The sequence below is a fragment of the Melospiza georgiana genome, chromosome 1 (genome assembly GCF_028018845.1).
Source record: "Melospiza georgiana isolate bMelGeo1 chromosome 1, bMelGeo1.pri, whole genome shotgun sequence".
Taxonomy (NCBI): domain Eukaryota; kingdom Metazoa; phylum Chordata; class Aves; order Passeriformes; family Passerellidae; genus Melospiza; species Melospiza georgiana.
In genome coordinates this window covers 48,128,553-48,154,594 of record NC_080430.1, presented here as the reverse complement: position 1 = coordinate 48,154,594, position 26,042 = coordinate 48,128,553, and the positions used below count along the sequence as shown (strand labels likewise).

Here is a 26,042-nt window from a genome sequence, read left to right as displayed (position 1 = left end):
TTTTGCATGTGTGAATAGTTGCCGCTGTGTTTCTGTGAGAAGTATGCCTTGTCATATTTGAAGTGGAGGAGCAGTGTCAGATGTAGATAAGATTTTAGTATTAATCAGTTGGTCATGAGTTCCATGAATGACGGTAACACAGTGTATTGCCAGCAAGCAAAACTGTATCTTGCCAGCAGTGCAACCACCTAGTGGGGCTGGCAGCGAGCCAGACAGACTTCACCTGTAGTACCTGCTGCTGTGACACAAAACTGTTAGTCATGGAGTTTATGATCATCAGGAGATAATGATCTGCTTTGGCTTTGAAGGATAATAGCTCTGACACTTGCAGAAATTTTTCCTCCGCCTTTAATAACCCAGAATGTGCAGTCAGAGTGTGTTGGGTTTCTCTTTATGGCTGTCTTGTGGTTAATTAGTAAACCATACAATAGAGAAGGTAGGTGTCCATTGCCTTCCAAATAGCATTAACAGATGGCTCCTACTGAACTCTGTCTTTCTAAGACAATGAACCGAGGTGATGAAATCTCATGCAATTATCTGGTGATGGGCACTCAAAAGTTAATGTTCAGCACTCACTACTTAATATTGTTAGAAGTGAGAAGCTGCACCAAAACTCATTGACTCTGGGAACTTTGGCACCCTCTCTGCTGCCGACTTACAGGCATGATGTGGATGGCTGCTCTGCAATTAAGGGAGGGATTTAAATTGGCACTGCTGTCTGAATTCTTTCACCTCACTTTTTTTTTTTTCCCTGTCTCTCTGTTTCTGTAATGTAAAACCCAAGGAGTCCAAGATTTTTCTTTTTAATGAGGACTCCCTGGTTGCTTTGCTTCTTCTGCCCTTGTCAAGGACCAAATAATCTAGAGAAACCTAGGTTATTAATAAAAAAAAGAAAATAAAAAAGTCTGTTGGGAAAGAGCTGAGAGTTTGAGCATTGAAATGATACTATGAATGTTTGAAACACTTCTTTGGCATTTGTCTGCATTTTTTGCAGAGATGTTGCTATGGGAAATGAGATGGCAAATTTGGTCAGATAATTCTTGTTCTCATCAGCTAGGACAGCACTTATATTAGAAGAGGCAGCTTATTAGCTGCTAATATAGCCTTTTTGGAGACAAAGTTAATTTTGATGCAATAATTGGTTTTTTGAATGCTTGTTACTTCAATCAATTTTAGTCCAGTGACAAAAACCCCAGTATCTCAATAACAGCTTTTTAAATGATAGCTATAAGAAAGAAATAACAATTTGATAATCTTCTAAAAAGTAATTAGAAGAGTTTCCTTTTTATTATTTTCTTTGCATTGAATGCAGAAATACCATCCTATTTTCTGTACCTGTTAATCTTTTGACAGTGGGTACATAGTTTGACAAAAATCCAGCCAGTCTGTTCCAAGCAACATTGAAGTGTATCATGTGCCTGGCACTCCCCCTACAGCTCAGTTGCACATTTCTGGAAGAGATGGAACCATCTGTATCATCCATTCCTTTGCTCCTTTGCTGTTATGTGCAATTGAAACTTGAGCAGCCAGAAAAGGCTCAAAACCTGAAGCTGAGTTTCTCTTGTCTTTGGTCCCTTGTTCCTTCTTTATCCCTGCCATGTTCTATTGCAGCAGCCTTTACCTGGTACGAGGAAAAGAGCTCAACATCTCTGAGTGCCTCCCATCTCACAATAAGAATGATTTTCTTTTTCTGAGCAAGTTCTCACCTAACACTCACTTTATTTACACTGTTTCTGCAGGTGTGTTCATCCATCCTTCTTATGTTTAATGTTACAGTCTCGGGTTTTATGTCTTATAGGGGATTTTTTTTAATATATAAAAGTGACTAGTGTTTATTCTACATTAGTCTTCAGCTCTCACAAAGTTTAGCAGGAATGCACTGCATGTGCAAGCATATCTCTCATTCACACACACAAACACACATTTCTATACTGATGGAAATGCTCATGGAACTTAAAAATAGGGCACACTCTTGTAGGTATGGTTAAGATTAGACTCTTATGCTTGGTAAGTGTAAAATATTCCCTCCTATGCATTGTAGGACAGTTTGAAGCAGGGACAGTTGGTACCAGCTTCTTAAGCATTAAAGAGAAATCATATTCACCTTGACAATGTTTTCAGGCAGGTCTAGAAAGACAAGTTAATTTAAAACAAGAATGGACCAATGTCAACATTGCTACTAAAATACAGGGGAGAATTATCATTTGCTATAATGAAACAGTACTGAGTTGTAGGCTGATTTATTGAATGGAAGTTGGAGCACTTGATTTTAAAACAGCTGAAATATCAAAGTAAATAATAATTTTATTTGACATCTTGTTTTAAAGTCCTGGCTGGCTTCCAGTCCATGCTTCCTTCTGTATTGTTTATGGGGGAAGGTTGTGCTTGTTCAAGCGTGTAAATACTCTCTTCAACCCACAGAGGTCTTTTCTGAAGTCTTTCACTGTGGGTTTTGGATCACCAAAGCCCTCAGCTTGTGATGTACTTTTAACTATCTTGGTCTCTCTTCTCATGGTATTTTGACTTTATGAACCCCAAATACAGTTCTAATGCTGATATGCTGCTTCCTTTCATTTATAAGTAACAATGCAGAAACGCAAGACCTTTTAGGCCAGTATGTTTTTCTAGCTATGATATGAAAATACCTGCTTCTGGCTATTTTTTTAATTTTTTTTTTTTACTGAATCAGGAAATGGCAAACATTTTGGCACAAAAGCAGCTTCGTTCCATCATCTTAACTGTAAGTATATGGTTTTCAAAATTACTATTGAGTAGGAGAGAGAAAATATGACTCCATTTTTAGTGTTCCTAGGTCTTATCTTAATACATTTTAATTGCCTTTGTATTTTGATATGTTTTGAAGTTTTGTAATGTAGAAGATAAGGTTTGAATGGTGATTGAATGGGTTCAAAACTGCTTTTTGGAAGGGTTATTTTCCCAGTCAGAAATTGTTGTTTCTTCATGAAAATACAGTATTAAATGCCCCCTGTGTTTTTTGGTTCTTTTGATTATTCTGTCTTGATTGACACAATTCATCATGGCTTTTACACAAGAAGCATGAATTAAAGCTAATGAAAGAGTTAATGAATATAATATCGAAGACCTGCATCTGCTCTCATGGAAAATCAGGGATTTTGCCTTTGATGTTTGAGTAGATTGCATCTTCAATGGAATGAGGGAAAAATCTTTCTCTGTAGTGAGTGTAAAATGAACCAAACAACAAACAGGCCCTCACACGTTCTCATTTGCTATCATAATTTCACTGATGCATATAAAACCCACAGAATTTATTTCAGAAGGCCTGTTTTTATACTGGTTGAGTTCTTTAAAAATTTGGAACAATCATAAGGATAATTATTGTTTATTTATTTTCACAATATGCTCCAGTGCCTTTTGGCAGACAGATTCTTTTATTTTGTGCAACTGTACAACATCTGTTGATGTATCCAGCTCTCACTTGGTGACTTATCCTTTGTGTCCTTTGCTGTGTTTAGAGGTCTGGGTCTGTTTTCTGTTTCCCATATAAAACTACTTAGTGCTTTTGGCACACCAGGAATTTTTAAATTGTCCATCAGTTTTGTGTTTGCTTTTTGAATGGGATAATTCTGCATGTATAGGGCATTATATACTAATGTATTTCTAAGCAGTCTTCCTCATACAGATTGGAGTTGGCTAGTAGAGGCAGGAGTGTGGTGTGATGCTGACTCCCTGTTGAACCCTGCTACTCTATTCACTGTATTCTCAGGCTTGCAGCCTGAATACTTTTCTGCTCAGACAGCTACTCTCTTAAATATTTTCTCGATATAATCTCTTGGAAAAAAAGAAATGAAATACAGAGCTCTAAAGCTCTTGGGATGGAATTATTTTTTCTTTGAAGTGACTACTCAGCACTGTTTTATTAATGCTACTTCTCAGTATATGCACAGACCCTATAAAGTGTAAAGTCCTGTCTCCTTAAGTTATTTAAACAGTACCTGAATCAGTAGTGCTATTCCTGGTTTGATTTTTAGGGGTGGGTGTGGGTTTGTGTTTGAGACTTTTTGGCTGTTTGGGTTTGGTTTTTCTTCATTTCTGAAGTATAGATACACTATTGCATAGCAAGCGCATACTTAGGAATGGAAACTCCTGGCTGCACACTGCAGTTTTCTGATTCACTCAAGCCTGTCTCTCTTTCTTTGCAGCATGTTATCAGGGCACAGAGGGCCATCAATAATGAAATGGCACACCAGCTATATGTCCTGCAAGTACTTACCTTCAATCTTCTGGAAGACAGAATGATGACAAAAATGGATCCACAAGATCAAGTAAGCGTCTGGCATGATCTGGTCTTAGCAGGAAGACAGCAGCTCCTCACTGATGTACCTAAAGCTCTTCATGAAGGAAAAAGCCACTTGCTAGGAACATTTACATAAGTTATTCTTTTTCTCTGTGAAGTTGGGTTGTGTTTTTTGGTTGTAAGAAGATGCATTAGGTATTTCATTCCTTGTGCAAAAGTACAAAATGGCCAGGCAATTCTCCTTGTCATGTAGTTCCATGAAGTACATTTTCTGTCTTCCTGAGCAGAAACTCTGAGCAGCTGTCCAGCATTTGTTTCCATTGTGCCTTTCTCCGAAGCACTAGAGATGTATGGTCCTTCCTAGAAGTACTTCTGTAGAGCTAAATTAAATGTTTGCATGGAAACCATCTGGCATGCTAGAGTTGAAGTTAAATTGCATAACAATAAACCCTGGTTTTGTTACTGGGATTCTATAAAGTACTTCATTTGTTTATTGCTCACTGTGTGCAGACATTGACTTTGATATTGTTCGTTGTGCAAAAAGTGACACTCCCCTAAGATATTTAAATATAGGGTCAATGAGCCATAGGGATGATGTGTTTTGTTTCTTTAATCTTTTTGTGGCCTTCATTTAGGCCCTGTACAAGGAGGAACCTGATTTCATTTTTAAGCTGAAGTTATCTTAATACTTGCCAATAATTTGAAGAAAAGAAGGTAGGAGAGTGAGATAGTTGTAAACATAAGTAACATCATGCTGTAGGATTTTATGCTTCCTAAGTTTGAGTTGGAAAAGTTTGACTCTTGGGAATGTACATGCAGTAAATTAGTGCATATTTCCATAGAGAGTGACTAAGTGTTGTTAATATTGCTGGTAGTGTGGTTATCACTGTCTTGAGTCATTTCCAGCTGCAGTAATTCCTCTCCTGCCTATTTCTGCGGTAGCAAAAATGGATAGTTACCAAAATGAATGCAGAGTGCTGAGTCATTTTGTGTTCATCCAGCAAGGTGCTTATGTACCAGCCTAATTTGAAATGTGTGTGATCTCCTGGCTTCTGTGGTTAAAATTGTGTAGTCAGAGGCCTTGCTAACTTGGGTTCTGCTTCTGGAAGCCAACACTTAATTACCCATGTGTGAATCTCATAAATGTGAGGATTTTCGAAAATGGGAACAACAAGGTCATTCTTGCTTGCTGTCTCTCCAAGTATGAAGTAGGGAATTTAGACAAAAAAACTTTGGGCAGTGGGCAGGAATACTGTGTTTTGAAACACCTTTTGTGGTATTGTTAAAATGAGAGATCAGTTATTTTAACCAATTTTTTTCAACCTTGTTTTGACGTAGGCTCAGCGAGATATCATATTTGAACTCAGAAGAATTGCATTTGATGCCGAATCCGAACCTAACAACAGCAGTGGCAGCATGGAGAAACGGAAATCTATGTACACTCGAGACTATAAAAAACTTGGATTTATTGTGAGTATTTTTGTGTGATAATCCACCGAAAGTGGGTGCATGCATCCATTATAGTACATCTTTTCATTAGTCTCTTCTCTTACTTTGGTCTTCTGTCTGTTTCCTAAAAGGAATGGCAAACATAACTTTCCTCCCCTTCCCCAGAAACCCTGCTAACTCCAAGTGACAGCTTTAGCAGGAGCCAGGGTGCTGCAATGGAGGCTATAAATTCTTTACACGGGATAGGCAAGGAAGTAGAGGTAGTGGAGTACCCCTAACACTCCTTAGGGAGTGTTTTGACTGCCCTGAGCTCAGTAATGGTGACAATAGGCTTGAGTCTTTATGGGTAAGGACCAGGAGGAAGGTCAATGAGGCAGATTTCATGATGGGAATCTGTTAAAGGCCATCCAACCAGGATAAAGAAGCAGGCAAAATATACCACAAGCATCTGGGACAAGTCTCAAGATCTCTAACCCTTGTTCTCACGGGGTACTTTGGACTTATCAGCTGTCAGCTGGAAATATGATAGAGCGGAAAGGAAATATTCTAGGAGATTCCTGGAGCGTGTGGAGGATAATTGAGGCCAACTGTATGAGATTAAGTAAAAGCTCTGGGTCCTGCAACCCCATTCAGTGAACAATACCTGGGGAATTGTGTCTGGAAAGGTGATCAGAGGAAAAGAATCTGGGGTTGTTGGTGACCAGCTGGCTGAACATGAGCCAGCTGTGCCCAGATGGCTGAGAAGGCCAATGGCATCCTGGCCTGGATCAGCAACAGTGTGGCCAGCAGGAGCAGGGCAGGGATTGTCACCCTGTACACAGCACTGGTGAGGCCACACCTTGAGTACTGTGCTCAGTGAGAAAGGGACTGAGGTGCTGGAATTTGTCCAGAGAAGGGTAACAAAGCATGTGAAGGGTCTGGAGCACAAGGCTGGTGAGGAGCAGCTGAGGTAGCTGGGGGTGTTTAGCCTGGAGAAAAGCAGGTTCAAGAGAGACCTCATTGCTCCCTACAACTCCATAGAAGGAGTGTAGTAGCCTTGTGAAGATCAGTCTCTTCTCCCAGGTAACATGTTACAGGACAAGATAGTTTTAGATTGGATATTCCATAAAATTTCTTCATGGAAAGGGTTGTCAAGCATTGGAGCAGGCTGCCCAAGGAAGTGATTGAGTCATGGACCCTGGAGATGTTTGAAAGATGTGTGGATGTAGCTCTTAGAGACACAGATTAGTGGTGATCATAGCACAGTTGGAATCAATTATCTCAGAAGTCTTTTCCAACCTAAACAATTCCGTGATTCTAGCTGGAAGAAATAAATACCTTAAGTTTAAGCATGTAGTTTTGCATGACATGCCACCATTAGAATCTAACTTTTAATGATGTCCTGGATGTACAGACATTGCCTAGCAGATCTGTGACAGCCCTGTAAAGTCACTGTGGTTTGTTAGCAATAATATGAACTTATGAGAACAATAAATCTGAGGTATGACTCTATGGACTCACTTATAGGACCTTGTGTTTTGTTTGGTTAAAGTCCTTCAATCTGTGAGTATGGGATGCAGAATCTCTTGTACCCTGACTTAATCAGGTGAATTGGAGTTCTGGGCTTGCCTTAAACCCTGTTGGGGAGCAGAGCATGATCTGGCTAAACCAATGCACACATTTATAGTAACTAATAATGTGTATTTTTCTCCCTCTGGAAACAGAGCGTGCATGTGTACAGTGAATTAATATCTTGATTTATTGCTCACTCTAGGTTAGTATGCAGTTTTCTTTCTCCTTAGGTAAAAAGGTATGCTTCATATCTCCTGTGATCCATTACTGTCCTGTTGGCGTAGCAGATATACACTGAATATTGTACAGTAGCCACAGTTACAAACAGAGAGGTTTTCAGCACTCTTAGTGCAAACTGGAGCTTGCTGTGCAGTTTGAGAGCTCTGCCCAGCTCTGTGGCAAAGGGCTCAATTCTCCTGAAACCACAAAGGAACTGGGTAGAGCTTTTCAGTGTTCTGATAGCTGTTTTCATTACTGATGAATGAGGAAAAAATTACCACTGGATCAGTGCTGTTGTATCTGTAAGGAGTAATCAAGTAAATAGACGAAAACAGAGGAACTTGGCATTTTGGGGTTGCAGGCATGATAGCAAAACGAGTGCTTTGAAGCAGCCTTTGAAGCTCAGTGTGAGGTTGTTTTTTTTTTGTTGACTCATCCCTCAGCTTCATTACTCCCATTTGAGCTGTTCATTGGGAAGCCTACTGAAAACACTCTGGCAGTTGTCAAGGGTAACTGCAGCACTGTTTACAATTTGATTATGATAGCCTTTCAAAAGGGGATGGGGAGCAATGTTTAAGAGGAAATGGGAACTGGGATTAAAGCAGTGAAGAAATGTAGGGAACCACAGTGGGAGATAAGAAGCAGTAGGTGAAAGTAAGCTTTGAAAGAAGCATCATAGCAAGAGCCCTAATGGGAGGCAGGTTATTCTAGTAGCAGTATGGTGAGGCAAAGTACAAGAAATGAAAATGTCAACAACAGTGAACTGTGAGGAGAGTTATTCTACTTTTGTGCAGAAGCTTTACTTTGAGCTAAGAATCCAGATGACACTGCAGGTACGACTTTTTTAACAGCTGGAGAGGAGTATTACCTTCCCCACAGGACTGGGAAAGGGAGCAGGACCCCTTGTGAAACCTGGCTGCTCATCCTCAGCCTCATACAGGGGCAGCGTTCTGACTCCCAGCTGCCTTCAGCCCATCTGCTCCTTTTCAATAAAATCTCTTCAGTGCTTTCAGCTGCAGGTAGAGAGTTATGTTACCAAACTGATTATGATCTGAGCAGTGTGAGGTTTGCCTCCCCTCTGCCTCAGCTGTGAGGCACAAGAAACCTGCCAAACAAGAGTCTGACTTGGAATGCTGTCATCATTCCACTGGTGCCGATGGTCAGGAAGCCAATTTCTTGAGCTGATTAAATATTCATTTCAAGGGGGAGAGTAAAACCATGTCTGGCTATTAAGTTGTTCCTGGACTGCTTGTTCTCCTTCTGTATGGGATGTGCAAGAATTCTGTTTATTTTTCTCAGCCACATCAAAAAGCCTTGCCCCACTACAAATGTAATGTGAAAAAGAGACAAAGTCGAGACATGGTTTACAATGTAATTTGTAAAACTGCATAGTTAGAAACCTTCATTCAGCTAAAGCAACCACAGGACCTCACCAGATGGTTGTGATGACCAAGTAAAGAGATTTTCAGATGAGACAGTTGTGAGATTTATTAAAATGCTGATGAATGCAACAAAAATTACCCAATTAGGAGATCTGGGATGCACTCCACCCTATTGAATTTTTTATTATTTTCTGAGTCAATTGCACATTAAATAGCCTCAATACTCCCCCTTGTATTTGAGTAAGCTTAGTTCCTATAATTGAGGTGGAAAATAGTTACAAGAAACCTCATAATCCTTTATATTTTCATCATACTTCTTCATTGAGATGTTGAAATGAATGTGTTTATAGGCAGCTCTGAACAAATTATAAGAAACTTAACATATTGGAAAAAACAACTCAAATAATCTCATCCTAGAAGGGTTTTTCTCAAGTTTTAAGTGTGTAGAGCTTCTGAGAATTTTTTTTTTTTGTTTTGATTTCCTTCCATTAAATATAAATAGTTTGTATAAATGTAAAAACCAACATGGAAAGTGAGTGATTTCAAATTTTGCTGTGCTATATTGGAATTTGCTAGTGTAGCAGAATTAAATGTGACTTAATGAAAGAGCCATTAAATCAGTAAGAAACTTTCTGATAGAAGGTGACAATTTAAAGGAAAATTGAGAATGGTGGGGTGTTCTTTAAAAGTCAGGCATGGGCTTTGCTTGCAAGATATTTGTGGTGGTGGCCTAAGAAAGTTAACATGTGCGGAAGAAATCTGATGAAACAAATATGTGAAGCAGTGATGGAAGAATCACCATGTTATTCACAAATTAGATGATCTTTTGGATTACAAAATAGAAACAGAAATAATGTCATTTTATGCAGTCATATCAAGAGCAATGGTGTTCATTTAGGACCCCTGGCAAGAATTTCATCTGCAGGCAAGTATCTTGTCTGTGGGAAAAGATAAGAGAGACTGTGTAATATAGACACAAAAAAGGGTAATGTAGCCACAAAAAAAAATTTGAATGTTTATTTAGGATTTATCTGGAAAGATATTTTCAGAACATATGAACTGTTGAGGCCATTTTTTGCATTTCTTAGACATCATATAGAACATTATATTATTTCAGTAAACTCTGCAGTGGCTTGTGGACCGACTAAATGCAGGTTGTGTGCAGAGGGTGAGGCTTCTGCAGTTATGAGGGAGATGTCTTACAGGAGTTGACTTTAAAAAATTGCCTTTTTAGCCAACCAGCCTAAATGCTGTGGAAATCCCAAGTGTGTGTGCCAATGCTGAGAGGGAGGAAGCCATGTGTAAGGTAAAAGGCAGTGATGGCAACTTCTTTATAGGAGAGATTTTTAATTGGAATGCTGGGGACAAAATTTGCCACAACTTTAAAGATGGAGATCAATTCATTATAAAAATAATGAATGTACTTTCATTATTATCATTATTATGTGACATTTTATATATTTCACAATGGTGGGTCCAGGAAACAAAGCATGGGAGGACTGTGTGAAAGAAAAAAAAACACCAACAACCAAGGTTGCTTAGAGCAGTCTGAAGAAAGGCATGAATAATCAGATAGATGATTAAATGGCTGCATAGCTGATTTGTTAGACATTGCAAAAACTTTCTAATATGAGGAGAAGCAGCACCAGCACTGATAATTTGGAGAATTTGTCCAAAAAGTTTTGGAAAGAAGCTTCAAAAACAGTTGAGAGTTAGCCTTAGGCAAAATATAGGCCTGGGGAGCTTCTAAGATTTCTTTCAGACTTGTATTTTTTTCTCTTCTTCATGTCTCAGATGAGCAGCTACTTAGTTTTATCTTAAGCTACTTATCTTTAATCTACTTTATCTTACGTCTTTTATCTTTATCTTTTCCAAAAATCCCTTGTTGTACAGCACAGTGTCCAAGTAGCACTTTGAAGATAAGAACTAAGAGTTTTCTCATAGGCTCTTCTGTGGTGCTTCTCATTGTGTCAGAATAGCTCATTAGCTGACTGTCCACAGTAACCTCCTTGCCATCCTGATATATTCCCCAGATGGAGTCCCTCGACTCTAATGAAAGAAGGTTATTGGGAAAATAATTTGGAATAATGTAATGAATACCTTGCAATCATTACCTGCAAGAGGCACAAACTCAAATGACTCCAGCCTTTAAGTGCTGTCCTCTTCAACCTACCTAGTAGAGCTCTGGTGGGTGTAATTTCCTTGTACTCACTTGGGAGCTTCTTTTCCCCCTCTCTCATTTTCATGGCATCCTCTTGTGTCTGTGCCCCTCTATGCCCTGCCCCAGGATTTGAGAGTGAAGGATTAAGTTGGGAAAACATGGGAGAAAGGTGTTGTTTTAGCGTTTGTTTTCACTTTTCAAATCTGTTTTAACTGGCAGCAAATTGCTTTGACTTTACAGAAGTCAAGTCTGTTTTGCCCATGATGGAACAGTCTCCATTCTTATCTTGGCCAGTGAGCTTTTCCATCCTTTTCCCGGCCTTGCTGTGTTGAAGAGGGGAGTAGGCGAGCAGTTGGGTGTGTGCATGGCTGCTGGCCAAGGCTGACACACCACACCTCCTTTCTGTGTTTTGCTAACTCTGTCTTTAGGCTGTTTCTGAGTTTATGCACTGAGCTTTGGTAGTTTGGAGGTTCCCTGTGCTGTGCTATCATGCTTTGCTTTCCAACTTCATAGCTTCTCTGGCCTTTCTCTCTCAATTTCTTTCCCTAATCTTTGGTTTTGAGTTCCCACTCCCCTTGGGCTCTTTGTTGCATTTTGATATCCAGCTGGATCTGTCTGCTTCCAGCCTGTCTGATCCTTCCTTCCTCCTCCCTTTTCCTTTTCCTTTTCCTTTTCCTTTTCCTTTTCCTTTTCCTTTTCCTTTTCCTTTTCCTTTTCCTTTTCCTTTTCCTTTTCCTTTTCCTTTTCCTTTTCCTTTTCCTTTTCCTTTTCCTTTTCCTTTTCCTTTTCCTTTTCCTTTTCCTTTTCCTTTTCCTTTTCCTTTTCCTTTTCCTTCCCTATTTCCTTTTTTGCATCCTCATGAGGTGGCTCTCCTCTGGATTTTTCCTAGTGTCCCTCTCTCCACCTCCTCCTCTTACCCTGTTTGTTCATCCATCAGTATGAAGCCTGCTCAACCATTTCCAACTTTTGCACTGAAAGTTGTCAAGACTTTCTAAAGACAGACACAAATTGCATTTTTCCTGTGTTTCAGAAATGGATGGACTAGGTTTAGGCACATGGACCAAATGTTAATCTTTGTCTCAGTGTGAAAATTTCATTTGCCTAATAAATGCTGTCCAAGACATTAAAAACTGGGAACAGTACCTAGAAATAGGAAGTATTGACCATCGTAATAATAGTCAGCACAATGAGCCCCACCTCTTAAATGATCAATAGGCAAAATTCCTTATTTTTTTGTTGTTGTTGCCATAAGGTGTGGGGTTCTGACTCAAATAGTTCAAGCACAGTTCAATTATTTTTTTTTCTAAAGATAGGTTGCTACCTTTTGCTTATCATTCTAGGCTGTGAAATAGTTGCAACCTAGTTTTGAACAATTTAACTTCAACTGTTGATATACTGAAGCCTACTATTCATGATAAATTATTTGACTGAAGATTTGAGTCACAGGTTTACTGGTGATGATGTGTGCATATTCAAAAAAAGTTCAGATTTGCAGTGATAGAAAGTGAGTAGATAAAGAATTAGGTTGTTTTGTGATGGTCATTCACCCTTTATTATTGTCAGGCAGAAAATAAAGAGTCAAAGTGAAATCATGCAGTGAAATGGCAGTGCAGAATTCTAGGTAATTTGCATGGTGTGGATGAGTGGTAGCCTAAAGTTGACTACCACTCATCCACAGTTGAGTTGGGCTCTAAAAAGTTAACACAGGGCAAGACTGGGATGGAGTTGGGATGCCAAACTCTGCAGGAGTATGACCAGTCCTCAAATTCTATGGAGTTACTGATGACAGCTGGATCTCTGAAGCCCCGCCTTGTTCCAGCTGGTCATCTGGATTAACGGTACTAGTTTGCCTGGCTAGGGAGGATAAAATTTTCCTAGGAGAGTGGGTGACAGGGAGATGGACAGAAGCAAACACCATGTGATGCATTTACTTAGCTATTCTTGTTGAAGACCTGAAGATGGTCATCCTTTTTCTTCCTAAAAAAATGAAGGCCTGAATATTTGAAGTCTTACAATGTTATGAGTTGTAGGACCGTGAAAGCCCTGGACGGGAAGCTGAGATTTTGTGATTTGAGACTGAAAGCTGGAACCGGTCTAAAATGCTGAAAAAATTATCACAAAGATTGTGAGCTGTCATCTGCAGCTCTTTAGTTCTCACCTCCCTGTTATTTCCTTTGGTAGATACTCTGAGGTGATCATAGGTTTTTAATAATTTGGGAAAGCTTTTCAACTATAATAAAAGCAATGAATCCTTACATTTAGATTTTCCTGTTGGCTTTGGCAGTGGCAGAGGAACATTTTTTGAACACTGCTGCATATGTGTCAAACTAGATCTGATCCTTTTAAAATTTAGTCCTGATCCTTTTTAAATTTTAGATTGATAAGATTTAATCACTGGCTTAACAGCAGAACAGCACAGATGACAGATTGTCTGTACTACTGAAAGCTATTAGTAGTTTTCCGTCCACCTCCACTCGTCCTACTCCTACAACCCTCTCTTTCTGTATCTACTATTTCAAAACTTGTGAAATCACTTGTTGCTGTGGAAAAAACCCAACTCTTAACAGATTTTGTTTTGCTGAGCTTTTGTTTTGCCAGATCTTCAGGTCAGTTGCCATATTTCTTTATGTAAATATGGCTCCTCCTAAAGTAAAATCCTTTGTCATTTAGTAGTGGCAGCTAATAATTAAGCACCTTAGCACGGCAAAATCCATGTCTTTCTCTGCCAGAAAGATAATTCTTCTTCTCCTCTCCTTTCATTGTAATACATAGTGTTCATAAGATTTGAGTATCCTTTTATTTATCAGAGTTAAATTTGCAGATGGTATGTCCAGGTAAAAAAAAACCCCACCTTCTGTCCTTTGACACTGAAATTCCTCTAATGCAGGTACAGTGGGATAAGACAGGACTGTACACTGGATTTCTCCTCTCGTTTTTACCTTTATGACCACCAGAGGTTGCTCTTCTCCACTCTTTGCGAGCTTCATTCTCCTGTAGTTTTGTTTTGAAACTAAGATCTTTCAGTAGCTATCTTATAAATAAGCCATTACTGATTTATTCTTCCAGGTAAGTTTTGGAAGATGCAGACTGATCATACATCATCATTTATTTCTTGGTGTTAAGAAAGAGTGTAGTTGTAATAGTGACTGTTAATGTCAGTATTTGATAATCTTTTAAGTAAAGAGACAGAGTTGAAGGTTCATATGACTGTATTTACATTCATAAACACTTTTTTGCAAGTATTTGAGACAAAACACACCTCAAGGATGAGTTCTGTAATTTCTATTTTCACAGAGTAACTTTTACCTGTGTAATTCTCTTGCTGTGTACAGGAGTATCACAAGAACATGATGTAATCACTGGGAATAACAGCCCAGGACCTCAAGTAATATTGACCTTAAAACAGTGAAAACATCTAAGTTGATGTGAATGTTTGAAATGCTTGTGAATTTTATTAACATTGTGTGCACCATCTTGCTTTCTGCCCTAGCACTCCTGCACTTCTTCTAAGCCTTTTCACTTACAAATTCCTGACTTTGACACTCACCTCTCACTATTCTCTGTGCCCATCTACTTACCCTCTCTTTCCACTCCACTCCTGGTTTGCTTTTTTCTCTATGCCTGGAAGCTGGGGCCAGGGAATGCTCAGGAGAGGCAACATCTTCAGAAAAAGTGTGTTCCAAAGAGATTTGTTAAATTCAGTTAATCCTAAGCACTCATAATGCAGCCAAATGCAGCCCATGTTCAAAAGGAATTTCAAGACTTACACAAGAGCAAGTCTTAGAAGTTTTCCTTGGATAGAATGAGTGGGCTTGGATTTTGACAAACAATTACATAAAAATTGATTTAGTTAGAGCAATGCAGTGCTTAATAAAACATTCCTAAAAAAGGTTAAATAATTGCTAAAACTTGCTAAGGCTTATGCACAGAAAGAAAATGCTAGGTATTCTGTTCTGCCACTTAAAATCATTTTAAAGTATCTGAAATTAAAGTTTAAAAATGGAAAGTGATAGACAAGTTGAACTGCAGGTGGCACAACCAGATTTACCAGTAATTTAGATATTTTTCTCAAGTTTCCCTTTGCTTCTGACATCTTGCTTTCCTGATGTTTCTGTGGACATTGCTGCTTGATAGATCTCAGGCAGAGCAACCACAACAAAGGTGCTGAAGGCTCTCTAAGAAAGGTGAACAAAATACATGAAGTACAAGAAAAGAAAAAAAGAATGGAAGAGTAAGGATATATAAATGAACTGATGATGATACTAAAGATGTAACTAATGATTTTATTAGTCTATACTGGTATTTGGAGGAGCTGCAATCTGCAAGCCTGTTGTTAATTCTACAGGTAATTTTTCTGAATCTATATGGAGATAAATCAGTCTAATAATTTCCAAAAAATAAACTAAAAAAAAAACAAAAAACAAACTCACAAAGGCTCTGTTTCACTTGAAGTCTCCACCTTGCTTGTTGAAAAACAAAGAAATGTTTTAATTTATTAGATTAATCTTTTAGATTGTTTTACAGCATGAAGCTCAATGTGAAAATCCCACAGAAGGTTTTCTAACAGCATACTTAGATCTTCTCTTTGCAGTAAGACTGAATGTCTGTCAGGATTGCTTTTCTTTATAAGTCACCTACAGATAGAAATACTTGGTTTCCCTGCTGTGTATGTCGATATTATTTGGAGTACTTTGGAATCTCATTTTAAAGAAATCTGGTAACTGAAGTGTAATATTTGACAGCAGAGGGCACCAGTATCACACCAGATGTCATTTGCTCACCAAAGTTTTTCAACACCTCACTTTCATGGACACAATTTTTTCAGCCTTAGACACAGTAGAAATAACTGCTCTGGCTGTAAATTCCCATTTCTCAGTTGAATGCCAGCAGATGTTTGATATTTAGGCTAAATGGTACCTCTGTGGGTTACTTAATTTGGCTTGCATGCTATGGTTTGTTGTACAGTGCACTGTAAATGTTTTCCTTTCTGGCACTGGTGAGATATTTTATCCTCCCCAAAATTACAATTTGTTCCTGTGTTCTGAGTGTTTTTCAGCCTTGTGTAGATTCTGTGGCAGGGATGCCTTCTTGCAGACTGGGACTTTTAGTTTTGGTAGGATTTTTTGGTTTTGTTTGTTTGTGGTGGTGTTTGTTTTTTAATCTGCCAGGAGTTTTTACAAATTTGTAGAACACAAGATTTTGATATTTTAGCTATAGATATAATCAGGAAAACTTACACTTGATGCCAACTCAGACTATATTCTGCAAATGTGAGCATTAGCAGCAAATCTCTTTTAAAACCTGAGAGGCAAAAATCCAGAAATCCTTCAATCTTACTGTCATGCTTGGTTCTGTTAAGAGGTCATTTGTGTGTGACCTGTTGTGGTCTTTCCCATAAGCAGACTTTCATAGTTCTAAGCGACTGTTTGCCATAAACAAAGCATTCCATGGTTTCATGCCATAGCATGTTTTTGGTGCTAGGCTGTGGAAGAGCAGGGCTGTGCTGAAAAGAGGATTCCTGCAGGTAGAATAGAGCACTCCCCACTGAGGTTTGCAACTCAGCAAGGTTGCACTCTTCACACTGACACTTTGATGTGCTGAGATGTTCAGGTCAGTGTGTGGTGGGAGACATCTCCTCTGGTGTAACTTGAGGCAGGGTAGGCCCCAGGGTTAGTGGTTGAACCACAAATCTCTTTTGTGGCTCAACCAAATCTCCCTGGACCACTCTGAGCAGCGCAAGGATGTGTGGGCAGATGCCAGCTAGGCACAAGCAGGGGAGCAGCCTGGTTGCCTGTAGCAGTGTGGGGTTTAGATGGTGGACGGTGTGAGCTATTTCCCAACAAGCATCTCCTGCGGAAAAGCCACTTGGGTAAGCATTCAGGCAAGGCAGTCAAGCACACGGACCACACTGGCCATGGCTAGCTCAGTGAAGAGAGGCAGAAGGGCCTTTTGTATGATAAATTCCAGTGAAGGTTTATTCCAGCATGCTGAAGGGAAATCAGGGACAAAACCTCAAACCATGTGCTGTGCACAGGGGGAAGTAGGGGTCAGTGGCCAATGGCCTGAGGGCACAGGGACGATACAAAGGGCAGGGCAAAGGGCACTGATCCACTGGGAAGACAGGGCCAGCCACCAGGGATACCACAACCAATGAGGAAACAGGGAAAGGAGAATTTGGGTCGTATGGGGAAAGGAATTGGGATGGGATGCAAGGCTCCATGGGGGAAGTCTTCTCTTTCAGCCTAGGTGGAGACTCTGTGGTGTATTCTTCCAAGGCAAGGCCCTGGGGATTTCCCTGAAGGGTTCAAAGGATTCCACAGTTGCCCTACATGTGAGTGCCCTGCCAAGAGAGAGGGGTGATCTCCTCTGGCCACAGGGGCAGATGCTGTTGGGGGGCATCACGTCTTCTCAGCCAAGTGTGATTGCATGTGGAATAAATATGCAAGAATGACAAAAAAAACCCTGAGAGTTATCTGTAAATCCTGAAGACAGTACAATTTTTCTTCATTGTCAGTCTTCTATCTGTGGATCCTGGGTTCTAACAGAAGACTGCAAGAGAATTACTGCTGTTTGGAGGCATGAAGCTTTAAATGGCTTGGAGAAAACTTGAGGAACTTTTTTCTTATTAAGGAAAATAGGTTGTGTTCTAACCAGGAAAGGCAGACCTGAGGACATATGTGCAGTAGAGAATTACTAATTTTGTATAAACTTGGTGCTTTTCATCTGAGCTGATACGCACAGGATGAGGTGCCTGGGTCAGACGCATCTTTATACTGACCAGAAAGAGACACCACAAAATCCATATGTTAAAGCTGCTGTTGTTGTTTACCATGCAGCTGCATGTGATTTCCCAGGACTACTTGTCCGGATCTAAAAACTTGAACATTGGTAAAATTACTAAACCAGGTTTTTTTATCATATGCAGATGAATTCCTCTTAGCTTTAGTCATTCCAAAGGAGAACAGATTTAAAAGAAAGGGAAAAAAATCTTGATGGGCCACTGAGCTTCTTTGACCTTTCAGTATCACTTCAACAACAAAGTTAAAACTAACCAGAATGAAATATCTGTGATTGTGTGTCTGTGTGGCTCTGTATAACATCATTCCATTTCTGCTTTGATATTTTAATTATTAATTTCATTATTTTGTGCTTATTGTAAGTATTAGTTGAAGGAATTATCCTTTAAATCAGTTGCTTAATGAAGATAGTTGCTTCGAGAAGGAGGAATAAAAGGTTGGTATTTTAGTATTTATACCTTTTCCAGTATTTTCAATTGCAAACTTGTAAAATAAAAGTATTAAAATCTTTGTGATTTGAAAGAGCATGCTTCTCTTGCAGAAAATTCACTAACAAATGTAAATTTGCTAATTTAAAGTTAGTCAAAATGGGGTACTACATTTCTGTTGTTTTTTTTTTTTTCTCTTTTATATATATACTATCTATGCTTTCACTGAATAGTTTTCTTTGCCATGTGCATCCCAGTTGTGAACTCGTGGGGGCAGGCAAGCTCCATGGATTTGAATGTAGTTGGGCTGAATAGTTTATTTCTTAACAGAAGAATTATTTTCTGACTCCTTCACTGGGAGATGGATGGACCTTGCATGTCTTTCTCTGGATATTATGTACTACATGTCTCAGAATTTGCATACAAAATAAACCACAGAGAACCATGCCCCACAAAACTGGTCAGATATAATGACATCCCAATGCTTTTGTTGTGTTGGCTTTGTCTGCTTCACAAGACTTGGCTTAGATAGATGATTCTAGACAAACCCTTGCTCGGTATTAAATGATGGTAGTTTTGTGAAACTGTGTAAATTCAATTTAATGTTAATTACAGCAAAGATTTTGTTTAGGTTTATGAAGTTTTTCAGTGTATGCATGCATGCAAACAGATATGTGTGTTACTTACATGTGCATATTGGTTTTTTCCTCATTGTCTCATTCCTCAAGAGGTTTTTTACATGTTGTAATATTTAAAGGATGGTAAATAGCAAAGAACACAAAATATTTTGATTTTCTTCACTTACAAACATTCTTTTTCAATATGAGATTTCATTAACTGAGGCCTGAGAATAAATTCAAAGACAAGGGGAGAAAGGCACCTTATTTTTAAATAACCCATTTATTTCCCCAAATTAAAAACACCTTCATATCTAAATTCTGAATATTTTGGTAGTTAAATGTAGTCCGTTTGTTACACAGCGCACACATAAAATCATAGAATAGTAGAGATTTGTCTTCTCTTAAAAATTCCTTATATTAAAAAAAAAAAAAAAATCTCCCTATTTGGGATAATTTTGGTGCAGCTGCATCCTCTTTGTGACATTTGTCTGGAGGAGAATGAAGGCAGAGCAGAACAGTAGAACAGTACCCAGACATGCAACACATATCAGCATTTTGCAGAGCCCAGCTCTAATCAGAAGAGCTTCACATTCCTGGAGAGGGAGGGAAAGAAAAATGGAGCTGAAGTTCAAGGGAACTGAAATTCTCTAGTGAATGGATCCAGTGGGTTTTTTAATATTTGTGGTTTGTTTTGGGGTTTTTTTTGGTTGTATATTTTTTTATTACTTTGATATTGAGGACAGATGAGGGTATCCTACAGGATGGGCATAGGTTATTGCTGATTTAAGGCAGAATATGAACTCAAAGGTTTTAGGAGGGATTGGTCTTGTATTCCAAATCTTCCCCTGACACCTACAGAGCCTGGCTGCTTTCCTCCAGCAGGGGAAAGATTTGACTGTATAGCTGGTAATTTTGTACTTGGGAATGTCCATCCAAAGGTAGCTAAAATACCACATATGATGACAGTTCCTTTGCTGTAAATTAGTTTCATCTTATCCTCTGCAATTATTAGAAGCTTGACCTGGTCACAGGTAATAAAAGAAGTGTCAGTGCGTGAACCACAGAGCTCCTAAATGGTAGCTGGCTTTTTCACCCAGCTCTGCAGGTCCATATGCCTGGCTGCAAATGCCATTCCAGTTCTGTTTTCCAGAGCTCTGGGACAGAAATTTCCATTTTAAATTTGGACAGCTGTTGTATCTGGCTGCCAAGCAGCCAGTAGATTCACAGGGATGATTAATTTTGAACTGGGGTTTTCTCAGACATAGGGCTGACTTCTCTCCACTGTATTTGAACTAAACACAGCCTGGGCCTTTCCTTTTGCACGTGACAGAGGTTTGACCCAGCTTGCTTGAAAAGGAAAATCACAAAACCTTTCTACAGAAATATCTAAACTCAATGCCAAGCATCACAGGGTAAGCTGATATAGATCTGCAGCTTACCTTGTGATGCTTGGCATTGAGTTTAGGTTCCTTTCCAAGCTCACTGTTCTCAAAGCAGCATGGATTGTAGAGATGCTGGGATGTCCCCAGCCACTGCTGCCATTGCTGGTCATGAAATTCCAAGAGAACTATAATTCACTGCTCAAATGGAGTGTCAATCTTCTTGTTCTCTGGTTGTGCCTACCATTGTACACAGGCATCATATCCTTTACTGGAGATGATAGTTGCTGCAGCAGGAAGGAATTCAGAATTTCACTCTTTAGTGATGACTTAAAAAAAAAAAAAGAGGCCACTGCAGCAATAAAACTGGCTGCTTCACATGTGACCTCCCTGTAGATGCACATCCTCAGGAAATAATCTTCCTCTAATGATTATTTTTACTTGACTGACTTTGATTTTACTTTATTGCTTATAATTTAAGTATTTTTTTCTTTAAAAGGAAATATAACTGAAAGTTGTTTTGCACCTTAAATTTCAGAAGCAAATGTTATGTCAAAAAGCTTAGATAAAACTGCCTGGAGTGTAACTAAAACAATCTAAAACTAAAATATGCTCTTGTGGTAGTCTAAGGCTTAGAAAATTCCAATTCAAGGAGCCCAAGATTTGGCACAATTTGATTTTGAACTTTTCATTTTATTTAATAAAAAGGTATAGAGATTATTTTTTTTCCTTATTGATAGGCAATGTAACTAATTTGTTTGGAGCTTGTGCTAAAATATATATGTACACTCATTAACTATTTTGTATCTTTTCCTTAAGTTTTCTAAAAAACATTTGTTGAAGAGCTCTGAATTTCTTCTGAATTATGGAGCCATTATGCTTAAATAATGAGTGGAAGTCACAGTCTACTTTACCTAACAGGCATTAAATTTTCCCAAACTTAAAAGGTTTTCATGATAAAATTTGACTTAGGAACACTAAGTCTAACTAATTGACACATATAATAGGAGTCACAGAGATAAAATTGCTGAGGTAGATTTTGGGTCTTGTGGGTATGACTTCTGTCTAGTCACAAACATTTAATCTGTGTTCATTTGCAGTATTCAAGTGTAGATAGATTAATTTCTTTGGCTTGCTGTTCCCACTAGCACTGTTCACACTGTTTTCTCACATAGCTCTCTTCTTGCTAGCTTGCTATTTCTCCTGCTGGGCAGGATGAGAATTCATGCCTTAGTTTCTATCTGTATAGAGAGGGCAAACTGCTTTAATGGCATTGGTAAAATTAAAGCGATCATCTCCCAGCACATTCCAAAGTCATAAAAAAGCCCATATTTATAACAGTAGTTCTTTTGAGGTTGGGGGATACTGTGTGCCAGCTCTTCCCAGTGTACTTCATGAGTGTTGTAGTTCAAACAATACAAAAGTGGCTTGCTGGCCAGGACGTGGGTAATATATTCCATGGTGATTTTGTGAGAGCTGGAGCTTTCTGAAAAGCTGTAGCTCTTGGTTGCTCTCCAGCAGCCCTGGCTGGAGGGACACCTGCTTCACACTCTTGCAGCTGAGCCTCTAGGAGGTCTCATGGGAAGGGTCCCTAACTCCCTGCAGTGAAAGCCATCTGGATTAGCTCACATCTCATCCGGCAGCCGTTTAATCTAAAGTGGATTGACTTTGCCCAAAAAGTCAGGTTAGACAGGCAACCTGGCAGGGTCTGGCTGTAAAATGATCTGGTAATCTCAGTAAATAAACTAGTGTGGCTTTTAGTTTTTTGACCCAGTCCCAGCTATATCTGCAACCGGATGTTTGACTGCTTATTCCATTTTTCTGTAAACTTAGTGGATATGGTGAGATATCTGAAAGTAATTTTCCATGCTGAAAAAATTTAATTGAAATGACCACAATCCATTGATTCATTCTATATATCCCTGAAAGAGTACATGATGTGTTACTGCTTGATAACTACATTTGCCCAGTAAACATTAGTTCAGTAGTAAGAAGTCAATAATCTGTGAAGTGCTAAACATGCATCTAACTTTAAAATCTGCCCTCAGAAACTGAAATAAAACCTGAAAGGTGGCTCACAGTTTTTATGCATTGGACAAAATGTGATCATGTGAGTTAAAGCAGTCATTTTGTATTCTTCTAGGCTTTCAAATTATTGGCAGACTGCAGGGTTTAAGATTTTGGAATCTGAACCATTAGCTCCACATAATATAGGCATGTGTAAAGTACAAAGAATTATGCCAAAGCTTTTTGTCTTGCTTGATAATGTATAATTTATTCATGATTGAAAATATGTAGTGCTTTTGACATGCCTGTTATGGTCTATTTAATGATTTTTAGGTGATTTAATTGCACCTCCTTAACATTCAGATTTTTACAAGTTTTACCACTATAGCATCTTTACACAACTGGGACAGATTTCTGATGGTGACATACATTGAACTCTATTGTTCTTTACATTAGATTACATACTAGCTCAATGAATTAAGGATATACAGTAGTCAAATTACTGCTTTTTTATCTTTTGTAGGGTAAATGATGTGCAGATGTACTTGAAATTTCTTTGGTATTGAGAGGGTCAGATTTATATTGGTGAGGTCAAACTTGATCCAGCAGGTCTTTTGATTAACACGTTATCTAGATAGGAATGTGTTTCATTTTTGGAGGATAACATTTGTAGTCTACTAATATGTATCCAAAAGCTGTCACACCAATAACAACAAAAAAGAAAAACAGACCTCAAAAATTTTACCTACTAGTAGAAATGGACAAATATTTGCCAAAACACAAAGCTAAAAGGACCTAGAAATGAGTTTAAGGAAAAACCACCATCATTGTATGCAGATATAATTTTTAAATCTTCATGAAAATTATATCCAGTAGAAATGTATTGGAGTTCTTTATATGTGGTGGAATAATGGGAATGTGGTTTAAATGACTTGCACTGAAAGTATCTTAAATTATTTTCTTCATATTCTTTCAAATATATAGCAGTTACTGAGCTTTGGATACTTCTTACTTGCATTGGAGTGTGGGGTTTTTTGTGGTTTTGTTTGTAGATTTTTTTTTAATTCAGGAATCCTCCTGATACATTTTCATTCTAGCACTGAGTTCTGTTGTAAATTAAAAAATTGGTTTTGGAAGAAAAAAAAAAATCACATTTGCATATTTAAGTAGTTATCAAGAGAAAAACAAATCTGCTAGTTCTTGCTTCCATTGATTACACAGAGGCTGAAAATTCCCAAGTCACTGTTATATCTCATTAAGTGTGATGATGGAAGTGGTGTGCAACATCATCATCCCTTTGAATACAGTGCTGTTAAATAAAAAGACAAAAATATTTCCTCATTAAGAATTTTAGCTGACTACCTCTTCACAAATGTTGGTTTAATGTAGTATTTTTCCTTATTTGTAATTCTTGTGCAAATGAACAGATGGGAACATTTTGCCTGTAAAACTTAAGGTTTATTTAGGGAAGGGGTAAATGGTGAATCTCTGTGCTCGTTGATACTTTTAGCATCAGTTTGTCAATTCATAATTCACCTTAAATCTCACTTTAAAAGTTCCCACTCTTCTTGTCCTGAGTTCTGAGGAACAAACATCCACGTATTTACTACTATGATTTCCCAGTTTGATCTGGGGAAGGTTTTGCAGAGGTGCTGTAGAATCAGGAAGGTAATTGCTTTCCTTCCCAGCCCACAGAACAGTGGGTTAGATTTAAAAGGATGAAGAAAATGAGTAAGCGAGTAATTGAAGATGGAAGAGAGAAATTGCTGTCCCTGGTGTTACCTCGGTAGACAGATTGTTCCTTTTACTGTTAAAAAAAAAAAAAAAAAAGAAATATGACCAGTTTTGAGAGGGTTCATTTTAGAAAGACACCATTAAAATTGGATTCTTGTGACATTTGGAAGTTGTTCTGTCATCTGTTCTTTCACAGTCCTGACTCTTCCCTGAAAACTTCTGATGTGTTTCTGTTATGCCTCTTACCAAAGTGAGGCATGCAGAATAGGGATTCACCTGAGCTGCTTTGGGATTGGGAAAACTGGATCTGGCACCTATTCCATACTGCTTTCAGGACAGACTAGCATGATTTGGCAACTGATTTATGTGGCTGCTGCACACAGCACCGGTGCAAAGTCTGTGGTAAACTGTCAATACCCGTCAAGACAGAAATAAATTTTTATGTTAATCACCTAGAAATGCAGGGAAATAAATAGTTCCTGTGCTTCAGCGTGTTCATGTGGAAGATATTGTCAGGAATAATGTAAGGAATAAATGGTCCTTATTCCATTAGCAGTTACAGACAGTACAGCCTTGCTGTGAACAGGCACCTTGGTGTGAGGACATGTACCTAGCAGTGAAATCCATACATCCCTCAGAGATTGCTGCCAGGAGTAAGACAGTGAAGCCATTCAGGGTACAGAAGAAAGCTTTACACAGCCAGAACTGCATTAGAATGCTAGGTTGTCTGTAATTACTGCACTGGGATTTAGCCAGAATAGCTATCGTATTGTGAAACATGCCACGTGCTATTTTTCTACTTTTTTTTAATAGCATAAGCAGATGTGATTTTGAGTTTTCATCTTATCAAAAGCAATGAACTTTTGTTCCCACAGTATCCTATTGAGTTGGCTAACAAATTCTTGAATGTTCTGGTATGTTAACATGTGTGGCATAAGAGCATAAGCTGTTAAATACCACATAGATGCTGAAGCTGAAAAATGCGAAGATATTTCTCAGCCTAGTGGAAAAAAAATCAAAAATTATCTGAAAAATTGGAACTAACAAATCTGTTTCATTTGTATTTCTTACTCCTAGCTTTTCATAAAGCAAAAAATGCCATAGATTTTGTACTAAATGGATGCAATAAATATGCCTGAAGTGCTGTGTTCCATATATTTAATAAATTATATTGTAGGTGGGGTGTTTGCCTACTTCTGAATTATTCACTACAGCATTTTAGATAATGTAGCTTTGTATCTCATTTCTAAACCCGCTCTCAATAACTTAATATTTCAACCACAAATATTCATCATGTTAAGAAAAGGATGATTTTAGGGGGAGGGAGAAAGAAGGAAGGGAACAAAGTGTCTGACATTCCTTTTGAATTTCAAGAATAATTGAAGGTAATGTATTGTCTCACACATGCCAGAACTGTCTTGTGGATCCTCAGCTATTATCTGCTTCTTAATTTCTAGTTATTTAAATCAACAGAGCTGAAGATCAAGCCCTAGTTATACTGGCGTCCCACAAGACAGAAACTTTTGAAAAACAGAAACAAACTGAAAATAGCTGGGCTTATAGGCTTGACTTGGAGATAAAATAAAAGTGATGGAGAGATGGTTTTTCTGATTGAACATAGAACTAGTAGTGATGGTAAGAGACAAAATGAGTCATCCTTACTAAATGTCATGAGATTCCTCATGTCCTTTCTGTTTGTTTGTTGATTTAGAATGGGATGAAGCAAAAAACTTTTCAAGCAACTGTAGGTCAGGCTTTTTATTTGTGTCCTGCATTTATTTTACCATTGTAAATGCCAGTGAAATTAGTAGTAGTATTTTAATAGCTGGATAAATGTAGCTGGGTCTTGAAACTCTCTGTGTTTGTCAGGTATTTATCCAAGTGTACCCTACCTGTGCTATAGCATGGGAGCCAAGAGTGCACGTTCAGCCTTCTGCTGTAGTTCTACTTCCATAAGTTTTTGCAAAACTGGTGCCGTAGGGTTCCCTGCTGACTGGTGATCCTGTGGTTCCCAGTAGCTTTCCCAAGGAAATGGACCT

General features: G+C 38.5%; 1 protein-coding gene across 2 annotated transcripts in view; it reads left to right on the top strand.

The window, feature by feature from the left end:
- The window catches only part of ELMO1 (engulfment and cell motility 1), a 302,214-nt gene that overhangs the window by 113,190 nt on the left and 162,982 nt on the right, over window positions 1-26,042 (top strand). For both annotated transcript variants that reach the window (XM_058027258.1, XM_058027263.1), the window contains 3 exons: window positions 2,690-2,740; window positions 4,182-4,304; window positions 5,615-5,746. In XM_058027258.1, the coding sequence (XP_057883241.1) occupies window positions 2,690-2,740; window positions 4,182-4,304; window positions 5,615-5,746 (306 nt within the window). The remainder of the gene's footprint in view (window positions 1-2,689; window positions 2,741-4,181; window positions 4,305-5,614; window positions 5,747-26,042) is intronic.